Source organism: Ipomoea nil, unplaced genomic scaffold, assembly GCF_001879475.1.
Source record: "Ipomoea nil cultivar Tokyo-kokei standard unplaced genomic scaffold, Asagao_1.1 scaffold1262, whole genome shotgun sequence".
NCBI lineage: Eukaryota > Viridiplantae > Streptophyta > Magnoliopsida > Solanales > Convolvulaceae > Ipomoea > Ipomoea nil.
Window position 1 is genome coordinate 377,636 of NW_017617690.1, and position 12,272 is coordinate 389,907.

Here is a 12,272-nt window from a genome sequence, read left to right on the forward strand (position 1 = left end):
TGCCGATATTATTGGACAAAATTAAAAGTTAAAATTTACTCAATACAATTTTTTTTTTTCGAAATTACTCATACAAATTTAGTTTATATGTTTTTTGTGGAAGTGGTGCATTTGGTTCTTATTAAAATCCTAACATCAAGTTAAATCTACCACTCCCTTACCAACATAGAAAGTAAATCTACATTAACAACAATTGAAAAATTAGATTTATGCCATAATTGACTAAAATACATATTTTCTCCATCCAATTTTATATGTCTAGTTTGGTTAATGAGATTTGACTAGTTAAAGTTGTTTTTTATTCAAATTTTCACAATATTAAGTATTAGTATATAAAATTTATATATTTCGAATATACATTAAAAGTATTATTAAACATAATAAATTAAATTTAAAAATAATAAAGAAAATAAGTTAAGAAAAAATAATTGATTTGATTAATGAATGGTAAACAAAACAGGTAAAATGTGGTTGTGGAAATAATAATTTAACAAAGTGCTACTCCATATATGCATCAAATAATTGTAACATCGATCTATTAGTGTTATGTGAGACTATTTCATGTGAAACATATTTTAAATATATAAAAATGTAATGCATCTTTATGTGTCATCTAGTGAATATATTTTTATTAAAAAATATTACTATCTCAGTCTCATTTTATGTGTCTGGTTCGGTTAACGCGGCTTGATTGAAGTTATTTTTAATTTAATTTTTATAATATTAAGTTTAGTATTAGTATACAAAATTTATATATTTAGAAACTACACTAAAAGTACTATTAAACACAAAAAATTAAATTTAAAAATAATAAAATATACTAAAGAAAATAAACAAATAAGAAAGAATTGGTTTGACCAATAAATAGTAAATAGGACAAATAAAATGAAAAAGAGAGAGTATATATTTGCTGATTCTCTTCAAAGAACAAGAGATACTTTTTTTATGAGAATGTAATTCTTGTTAATATATAAAATAGTATTATATTTTTGCTAAAACGTATTTATTATATATTTGATGAGTTCTATTACATGCACTCCCAAATTATACTTTCATTTGTACTCTCGGAGTGGCAAATTAGGATTGATTATTTTCATCATGTGAATCCACAGACAAATGTTTACATAAAAAATATGTAGGAGTACAAATTGGGAGTACACTAAGTATTTTCTATATTTGATATATGTCTGATAGTGATGTGAAACGATTTGATACAAAATTTTGGGAAAACAATTTGTCATTTGGTTAATAAAGCTCTTAAATATTTGAAAATATGAAGTTGCTGGAGAAATTATTGATAGTGTCATTTGCGTGAGTGCGACTTTTCTTGTGACCCAACCAACCAAACAGAGCTTCAACCGTTGAACGTTTCCTTCATGATTCAACCAAAACCCCAATGCAGAAGAACCTTCATAATAAGACCTTTCACGAAATTCAAACTCTTCAACTTAGTTGACAACTCTCCTTCGAGAAGATTTGCAGTTGAGATTCTCCTTCTTCGTCTTCTCCGAGATCTTGAAGCAGAAAGAGAAATCACGCAACAGAGATTCGTCACAGTGATAATAAGAAGAAGACGATGACGTTTCGCCAGGGTAATAAGTTGAAGCGATGGGGTTTGGATCTCGATCGGAGGATACTGTTGCTGATTCTCTTCCCAATCTCGCTCCTGCTCATCGCTTCGCTCTCTCCGTTCTCCTACGCCGCCGTGATCGCCCCCCTGCGCTCGATCCTCGGCGGCTTCGCCTCGCCGCTAGCGGCAGGGAGGTCGGCGGAGTTGAACCGCTCCAGGATCGCCGTTTGCTTGGTAGGTGGGGCTCGGAGGTTCGAGCTCACCGGCCCCTCCATTATCCAGAGGATTCTCAGAGTGTATCCGAATTCCGACCTCTTCCTTCACAGTCCTTTGGATTCGAATGCGTACAAGCTCTCCCTCCTCCGTGCCGCTCCTAGAATCGCCGCCGTGAAAATCTTCAAGCCTACGCCGATCGACGAGACCGAGACACAAACCCGAGTTCTCACCGCGGCGAACTCGCCCAATGGCATTCAGGTATTATTATTTAATTATAATAATTTTATAATTTCTTATACGAATTAAAATTGATTAATAATCAATAAATAAATTAGCATATTAAATTTTTAACCAAAAAATTGGTAAATAAATATGGCTCTTGCCGTCCTACCATTAATTTTTAGGCGGGTTTATAGTTTAAACGGCATAGTTTCATAAATAGAAAATATACATAGTTTATTAATGAAAGTTAATAAAAAGGAGTAAATAAATTTAAATTCGTATTTATTGCATTTTTCTTATAAACGTATTTATTGCATTTTTTTTATAAACGTATTTATTGCATTTAAACAAAAAGATAACGTACATTTATTATCGCCCCAAAATAGTCAAATTAATCTTTTATTCAATTTCTAAGGTATCGATTTATACGGTATAACTCAAAGTCAATGGATAGAGTTATAAATTTAATTTGTAGACTATAAAATATTGCGTCTTCATAATATTTAATTACTCGTGCAAATAAAAAGTTATTTTAAAGATGTTTTAGTACATTTTAAAGTTTTTATCACAACTTTTTGACATGTAATCAGTATGATATCACTAATCACACAGATTTTTTTTTAATATTCTCTATGTTCTGGGTTCGACTAACATGATTTAATTAAAGTTATTTATAATATTAAGTTTAATATTAGTATGTTTTTATTTAATATTAGTATATAAATTTTATATATTTAAAATTATATTAAAATACTATAAACATAAAATAAAATTTAAAAATTATTAAAAAATAAACAAAAAAAATTTAATTCAATCATCAATCAATAAATAATAAATGTGAATGAATGAATATTTTAATAAAAATCAGTAAAACAATTTTTTTTTAAAATAAAAATAGTGGTACTATATGTTTGTCAGGCGGGACCTATTTTCGTAAAACTACAACTAAGTCAAAAGTTTATTTCAAAATGGCAATAAATTGCTTTTGTACTATGGCATTTAAAGGATTGGTAGAACTATTTATTATTATGGAATTTATGGCAAAAATGTATGTGAGGTCGGGTCTAATATAAAGGTTTTATGTTTTTTTATATAATAAATATTTTATTTTTAATTTAATATTGCATTTATTAATATAAACATGTTGATTTCACTTGGCTTTAACTCGTCTGGGATCCGTGAGACGTGAAACACATTTATTATTTATTTTTGGAATTTTGGTTGCCGACTCTATAAGGAAATGCACAAGATTGGGGGATTGGTGAGCGCGTTGATTAGTAGCTTCTAGCGATTGGGACACATGTCGGTTATCCGTTTGGCTGGTGGAACGGGGCAACCACTAACGAATTAAACTAATTAATAACTATCATTTCATTTCTCACCTGCTGTACTACATGCGTTAAATAACCTACCTACTTAGATACAATTTCCTCATATTATTTCATAATTAACATACGAATTTCCTACATTGTCAGTAGTTATGACTAAAATCATATACACTGTTTTGAGAAAAGTATCAAATAGACTTCCATCTATATATATAAATGCAATTCAACTATCGAATTAAAAAAAAAAAAAGTTTTTAATTGAACTATTAAAATTGTGCTAGTAATTCATTTTGATTTGTCATAATTTATACTTTTAAGTCAACTATCATGTAAAATGTCAAATATATTTGTTTGAAATTTTTTATTAAAAAAAACATGTCATTGACTTATTTGTCCATGTCAATATAAATGGAGACGATATCTTTTTTGTACAAATTGATATCTACGAAGAAGCTTTGGCAGGCTTCTTTGTTCAAATTCTAATTGAACGAAGAAGTCTTTGATTTCTTTGTCTAAATCAAACGAAGAAGTTGGTGGCTTCTCCATCCGATTTGAATTAAACAACTGGTGTTAACATTTTTTTTAATGGATGTCACATCAAATGTCATATAACTAAAATTAACAAATAAAAATAACATGTTTAAAATGTTCTTTTTAGTATTAGGTTTGAGTCACTGACCTCCCATTTGGAAGAAGTGCAGAGGTGTTATTGAATTATAAGCTACTTGACATATTTAAAAGGTTAATTGAATAATTTTAACAAGTTCAATGATTCCATTAGAATTTGTTTATAGTCTATTCGTATTTTAAGATATAGTTGGATGACCTATTTAACTCTAATCTTTATCATTTTTTGTTATATCAGTATTATTCTTTTCAAACTTCACCCCTATGATCAGTTGAGCTGCTCATGCTGGTTATATCTAATATTATTGACATTATAGATTAATGTTTTGTTTTCCCATTTGTGTTTATACAGGGCTTATTACAGTATTTCAATTTGGTAGAAGGTTGTTTGACGATGATTCAAGACCACCAACTCAAAAATAACTTCACTTACGATTGGATTATCCGGACCCGAGTGGACGGATATTGGTCTGGAAACCTCAAGCCGGAGCACTTTATTCCGGGCCGGTATGTCGTACCATCCGGTTCATCATACGGTGGATTGAACGATCGTTTTGGCGCCGGCGACTTCAACACCTCAGTGGTGGCTCTCTCCCGGCTGTCCCTGATCCCCCAGCTTGACGCCGGAGGATATGCGCTCCTCAACTCGGAATCCGCGTTCAAGGCCCAACTGACGACCCAAAAGGTTTCCTACTCGACCCACCGCCTCCCATTCTGCGTGGTAACGGACCGCAAATACGAATTCCCTCCGGCGAGTTTCGGCGTTCCAGTGGCGGCCATTTCTAGCCGCGGCCCTTTAAGCGGCGCGAAATGCCGGCCGTGCACGCCGTCGTGCACGGGGTCGTGCGTCGCCTCGGTTATGAGCGCGATGGACCGAGGATGGAGCTGGACCGATTGGGGCGACGACACGTTGGAGCTCTGCGATGCTCATGCGGACTGGGAGAAGGGCTGGGAGAGACTCTTTGACCAGACCGCCGGTAAGAAGTTGGGTTCCGCTCGGCGGCGAGTGAAGAGCTTGAGTTTTGGACAATGCGTTAACGACTTTGAGGTGATGAAGGAGAAAACGGCGTCGTGGGTTGCTCCTCCCGGGACCGAGATTTGTCAACTCGGCGGCTTAAGATCCGTTTAACACTGTTATTATTATATATTGTACAGTGATATATATGATGGGCCGAACTCTTTTATTCTTTTTACAAAAAATGAAGTTTTGTAGAGTTCGGAAATTACTTCTTTCCCTAGCTCGATCATATTCATCATGTATACAAAGGAAGGCAAGTGGTTAAGTAGAGTAGCTACTAGCTAGTCATGAATCCAGATAAATGGGTTTTATGGCTGCAATTCTATTCGATCTGGATGCTTGCTGTAGCTATTTTTTTGGTTTGAAGATGGTTTTTAGCTAGTTTCAATGGATTTAAGGCTATAAATTAAATTTGGATGATGTAGCATGTTGTCACTATCTGATGGGATATCGGATAAATCATACTCTAAATTTCACTAAAAAATTTTATATGATAAACTCAACTGAGTTACTATCTAGATACAAGAATCATGTTTCACTATTGGCCTAGGGCAATTGAAGACTGTAAATTTATGGTATTTATGTTTGCTGTTTAATTTGCTTTGTAAAGGTCTGCCATTCATGTTTGGACTTTTTTTTTTTTTTTTTTTTTTAAATGGGCTTTTCACTAGTTAAGTTGGTTTTCTTTTTAGGTTCAATTGTTAGGCCTATTATAGACCTTTCCAATCGTTATACGTGGACCCGTGTCCAGTATGCGGAACGTTATGCCATGGAAATGTGTTCACCATTTATGGTGAACACGGTTCCAACGGTGTTAGTACACCGTTATTTTCTTTTTCTTAATTAATTGCGTGACTTTTCTTCTTCATTTTCATATTTTGCGGTTTCACTTTAATTTGAGGTGAACAATGATTTCGGACATTCATAAATTATGAATTCATGCCTGCACATTCACTTTGGAACCATGCCTACACATTCCTGTCCGAAATCACGGACATTCATAAATTATGAATCCATGCCTGCACATTCACTTTGGAACCATGCCTACACATTCACTTTGGAACCATGAGATTATGAATTTTCTGTTATAAGATTATGAATTTTCAGTTATGAGATTATGAATTTTCTGTTATGAGATTATGAATTTTCTGTGAGTAAAAGACATTTTTGGTCCTAGACTTATAGAGGCTTGGACAATTTTAGTCCTTTATAAAAAAATTTGCCATTTTATGGACAGAGTTATTGTGGCGAGGACATTTTTGGTCCTCCGTCTATATTTCTGTTAGATAACCGTATGAAAGAGGGGCAATTATGTCAATTTAGGCTATCTCTTTATTGTGAGATGGACGATTTTGGTCCCACAACCATGCCTTTACCCTGACCCTCATTTATTTGTAGTTTTGCACTACGAAATGCTCTGCCCACAACCATGCCTTTACTGCAACTTGGACTCTCCGACTCCTTCGAATTATGACTGAGAAGAAAACAAAACAGACATAGATATAATAGATAGAAGGAGATAGCCTAAATTGACGTAATTACCCCTCTCTCAGACGGTTATCTAACAAAAATATAGACGGAGGACCAAAAATTGTCCTCGCCACAATAACTCTGTCCATAAAATGGCAATTTTTTTTTATAAAGGACTAAAATTGTCCAAGCCACTATAAGTCTAGGACCAAAAATGTCTTTTACTCATTTTCTGTTATGTGATTATGAATTTTCTGTTATGCGATTATGAATTTTTTGCGGTTTCACTTTAATTTGAAGTGAACAATGATTTCGGACATTCATAAATTATGAATTCATGCCTGCACATTCACTTTGGAACCATGCCTACACATTCCCGTCCGAAATCATGGACATTCATAAATTATGAAAATCCATGCCTGCACATTCACTTTGGAACCATGCCTAGACATTCACTTTGGAACCATGAGATTATGAATTTTCTGTTATAAGATTATGAATTTTCAGTTATGAGATTATGAATTTTCTGTTATGAGATTATGAATTTTCTGTTATGCGATTATGAATTTTCTGTTATGAGATTATGAATTTTATGAAAATTCATAATCTCATAAAAGAAAATTCATAATTTGATCAACGCGCGCCGTTAACTCCACATCCGCGATTTTTTTTTTTTTTTTTTTGCCTAAAAACAACGTCGTTTGGCCTTGTGTTCACCATTCACGGTGAACACGTTTCCAGGGCATAATTTGCCCCAGCATGCATGCTGGACACGGCACTGTTATCTCCTTTTTTTTTTTTTTTTTTTTTTAATTTCAGACCGCTTCGTTATATGAGTATATGTTCATAATTTTATTACTATATGTTAATAACTGTACATTCATAACTCCATAACTGTACGTTCATAACTCTATAAATGTACATTCATAACTCTATAACTGTACATTCATAACTCCATAACTGTACATTCATAACTCCATAACTGTACATTCATAATTTTCGAAGCTCTATGTTCACAACTTTAGAGCTCTATGTTCATAATTTTATCACTATATGTTCATACTTGTAAGTCCATAATGTCAGAGCTCTTTGTTCATAATTCAATCAATAACTGTACATTCATAATTCCATAACTGTAGATTCATAATCTCATAACTGTAGATTCATAACTCCATAACTGTAGATTCATAACTCTATAACTGTACATTCATAACTCCATAACTGTACATTCATAATCTTCAAAGCTCTATATTCACAATTTTAAAGCTCCATGGTCATAAATTTTATCACTATATGTTCATAATTGTAAGTTCATAATGTTAGAGCTCTGTGTTCATAATTTCATAATTGCATAACTGTACATTCATAACGGCATAATTGTACATTCATAACGGCATAACTGTACATTCATAATCCAAAAAAAAATAACGCCGTTAACGGCAATGAAAGGGAAGCTTTATCGCCATTTCAAAGGCGTTAGCGCATACGTTAAACACTTCATATTGGCGGAAGTTGAACAAGAGCAAAAACCTTCTGTGTGTAAGAAGAAGAGCAACATCGAGTTTTTTAGGCAGGATATAGATCGAGCGCAATAAGCTACAGGGGGGAGTCTTTTGCGAAAAGAGCATCTCAAAGAAGGTCAGCGGGAGAGCCGACATGAAATGATAGATGTGCAGCGCATACTTTTTCCCCCTTTTTCTTCCCCGTCCAATATTTGTTACTTTCTCTGATAAGGGCTCGCTTCTTCAAGCTCCGCCCAACCTATACAAGGTGCTTACCTCATCCCCCCCTTGTCACTTAAAGGGCGAAGTCGCCGAAGCGAGTCTAAAGGCCAAAGAGTCATGTTTGAAGGCTACTATGCATCCTTAGTCTCGGTTTAGGTAGTTGATATTCATTCTGATGAATTCAGATGATGTTCAATTTATTGTTGCGAGCAACTTTTAATTTATTATGAGCCCAAACGATGGATTCAATAAGTTCTTGCCTATAACCACGTCCACTGAATAGAAACATGAAACTAAAAGCCCTTCATTTTCTTTCTTTTAGTTGTGGTTGCTTCCGCGCCAGCAAGCCACACCAACCCTATGCCACGCGATTTTTTTTTTTTTTTTTTTTAACTAAATGACGCGTTTTTTTTGAAAAACGACGTCGTTTTGGGCCCGTGTCCACAATTCATTGTGGACACGGGTCCAGGGCATAATTTGCCAGACCTTTCCCTCAGACCTTTTAATAGTAAGAGTTTTCTCATTTTGTCAGGTTACTCCCACACTGTCGCTACAAAGATTCGATCTTTGATTTCTTGTGACCAGTTGAGTTATTCATGCGTGCAACACATAATAGCCTCATTGGTGGTTGGTAAAGGTATTCCAAATCTGATAATAATTGGTTACGTTGTTTGTTAAAAATCGTTAGTTCATAGGGATGTGAGTTCGGTGTGCAATGCCTTAGCCTACCTTATTGGCGATCGGTAAAGGCATATAAAATCAAGTAAAAAAATTTCTATAGCCTTAATCTATTCCATACTTTGTGTAGAGATGCCCAATACAAACTCAAAACATTTTTCATTCACTTTTGAATTACTCCCGATATTGATTGGAGCCGTGGTCATGGCCCAAAGCAGATGGGGCCAATCGTTATGCCTTGGACCCGTGTCCAGCATGCTTGCTGGACACGGGTAACAGTGCCGTTAGGCACTGTTATCTCCTTTTTTTTTTTTTTTTTTTTTTTTTTTTTTTTTTATAAATTTCAGATCACTTTGTTATAGAAGTATATGTTCATAATTTTATTACTATATGTTAATAACTATACATTCATAACTTCATAACTGTACGTTCATAACTCTATAACTGTACATTCATAACTCTATAACTGTACATTCATAACGTCATAACTGTACATTCATAACTCCATAATTGTACATTCATAATTTTCGAAGCTCTATGTTCACAATTTTAGAGCTCTATGTTCATAATTTTATCACTATATGTTCATAATTGTAAGTTCATAATGTTAGAGCTCTTTGTTCATAATTCGATCAATAACTGTACATTCATAATTCCATAACTGTAGATTCATAATCTCATAACTGTAGATTCATAACTCCATAACTGTAGATTCATAACTCTATAACTGTACATTCATAATCTTCGAAGCTCTATATTCACAATTTTAAAGCTCCATATGGTCATAATTTTATCACTATATATGTTCATAATTGTAAGTTCATAATGTTAGAGCTCTGTGTTCATAATTTCATAATTGCATAACTGTACATTCATAACGGCATAACTGTACATTCATAACGGCATAACTGTACATTCATAATCAAAAAAAAAATAACGCCGTTAACGCCGTTAACGGCAAAACACGCGCGAATTTTTTTTTTTAACTAAATGACGCGTTTTTTTTAAAAAACGGCGTCGTTTTGGGCCCGTGTCCACAATTCAATGTGGACACGGGTCCAGAGCATAATTTGCCAGATGGGGCTGGCTTGGGGCAAATTATATCGTGCACCGCGGTGCCTAATCGATTATGCACCGAGCTTCAAAACGATGCCGTTTTGTTTAATGAAAAGAAACGGTACCCATTTCGCGCTGTTCCACAAAAAGTAACTCTGTTATTCAGTTTCATTTTGTATACACTCCAGTTTCAGTTCAACACAACTACAGTTTCATTTCGATATAACTACAGTTTCATTCGATATTTATACACTCAAATATGTGAAAATGTTACGGAGTATTTAATTTTATTTTATATACACTATAGTTTCATTAAAACACAACTACATGATCATTTCGATATAACTACAGCTTCATTGCACAATATACACTCAAATATGTGAAATGTTATTCAGTTTCATTTTATATACACTGCAGTTTCATTTCAACACAACTACAGTATCATTTTGATATAACTATAGTTTCACTGGGTAATATATACTCAAATATGTTAAATTGTTATTCAATTTCATTTTGTATACACTGCAGTTTCATTTCAATACAATTACAGTTTCGTTTCATTTCAATTGCATTTTCACTTGATAATATAAAAATAATGTGTGAGGCAATATCAATTTAGATACACTGTCATTTCAGTTGGTAATTAATACACCAAACTTGCACGCTCCGTTAATTATAACGTCGCATCGTTTCTTTACTTAAAGAAACGGCGCCATTTTTTACCGCGATAATTGCTGCTAGCTTGGAATTTGGGTCAATGGGCTCATATTTTGATTCTTTGTATTTATTCATTTATTTGTAGCCGATTACAACATATAAAAGCCTCCGAACCTTGTGAACATTATATTTTTATTTTTTCATATCATCCAATTTATGGTGGGTATGATCTATTAAAAACGATCAAATGTAAAATGTATTTGTTGGTTTCTAGACTTTTGGAAAGTCTACCGGGAGTCCAACATAACTAGAAAAGTTGATGAATCATTGGAAGATATGCATGGAAGATTTAGTATATATATCGTTCGCGGAAAAGTAGTACGTGTGTATATTTTGGTCCTTTGTACAGTGTCTTGAGAGGCTATATAGATGACGATTTGATTATTGAATATCAATCGTAACTGAGTCTGGTTTCTAGACTTTTGGAAAGTCTACCGGGAGTCCAACACAACTAGAAAAGTTGATGAACCATTGGAAAATATGCATGGAAGATTTAGTATATATATCGTTCGCTGAAAAGTAGTGTGTATATTTAGAAAGCTTGGTCCTTTGTACAGTGTCTTGAGAGGCTATATAGATGAGGATTTGATTATTGAATATCAATCGTAACTGAGTCGGTACAAACAAGGATATAGAGGATAGATAAAGAGTCCTAACGAACTACCAGTACAAGAGTCCTAATACTCCCCCTCAAACTCAAGGCGAGGCAGCCGCAACATTAAGTTTGTCTCGCAGGAAAGAAAACCGAGTAGACGGAAGAGCCTTGGTGAAAACGTCTGCCAGCTGATCCTTTGTAGAAATAAAGTGAACCTCAATCTCCTTCTTGGCTACCTTGTCACGAACGAAGTGGTAATCAATCTCCACATGCTTCGTCTGGGCATGAAACATCGGGTTTGAACACAGATAGGTGGCACCCAAGTTGTCACACCACAGAGTTGGCGCAGAAGCCGGCGGGAAACCAATTTCTCTAAGCAGCGAAACAAGCCACGTAACCTCAGCCGAGACATCGGCCAAGGCCTTGTATTCAGCCTCAGTAGAAGAACGCGCCACAGTGCGCTGCTTCCGACACGACCAGGAAACCAAATTGCTACCCACATAGACTGCAAAACCACTGGTAGACTTCCTATCATCCGGATTGCCAGCCCAATCCGAGTCAGAAAAAGCATGAACAGCAGAAGACAGAGACCTGCGAATACAGAGACCAAGACCAAGAGTACCTTTAACATACCGCAAGACACGCTTCATCAGACTCCAATAAACCGTGGTAGGAGACTGCATGTGCTGACAGAGCCTATTAACTGCATAAGACAAATCAGGGCGAGTCACAGTCAAATACTGCAACGCACCAGCTATACTGCGGTAGTGAGTGGGATCTGCGTAAGGATTAGTGTCAACATCATTAGAACGAACAACCGAAACCCAGTTTCAACTATATGCCAATGGCGACGTTCTACCCGACCATTCTGCTCATGCGTATACGAACAGGACTGCCTGTGACGGATACCAAGAGACTCAAAAGTATAGTGGAGCTTTTTGTACTCTCCCCCTAAATCAGACTAAATGGAAATTATTTTATGTGAAAATGAACGCTCAACAAGGGATCAAAAACGTTCAAAGATAGCATAGATATCGGTTTTTGCACGCAT

At 34.8% G+C, this 12,272-nt stretch overlaps 2 protein-coding genes across 3 annotated transcripts; one reads left to right on the forward strand and one right to left on the reverse strand.

Annotated features, from left to right (window-relative positions):
- Positions 1–1,269: 1,269 nt before the first annotated feature.
- On the forward strand, positions 1,270–5,495 carry LOC109184562. 2 transcript variants are annotated; one of them, XM_019334584.1, is made up of 3 exons: positions 1,270–2,044; positions 4,316–5,102; positions 5,138–5,495. In XM_019334584.1, exons 1-2 carry the CDS (start codon positions 1,577–1,579, stop codon positions 5,090–5,092), a joined length of 1,245 nt encoding a protein of 414 aa, XP_019190129.1. In that variant the 5' UTR covers positions 1,270–1,576; the 3' UTR covers positions 5,093–5,102; positions 5,138–5,495. The 2 variants fall into 2 exon arrangements, with proteins under 2 accessions (XP_019190129.1, XP_019190128.1); XM_019334583.1 differs by having other exon boundaries at positions 4,316–5,495.
- Positions 5,496–11,322: 5,827 nt separating this feature from the next.
- LOC109184428 (uncharacterized mitochondrial protein AtMg00810-like) lies at positions 11,323–12,272 on the reverse strand. Its single transcript, XM_019334430.1, has 3 exons — positions 12,236–12,272; positions 11,855–11,999; positions 11,323–11,812 (listed from the first exon to the last, which is right to left on the reverse strand). The coding sequence occupies exons 1-3, from the start codon at positions 12,270–12,272 to the stop codon at positions 11,323–11,325; spliced, it is 672 nt and encodes a 223-aa protein (XP_019189975.1).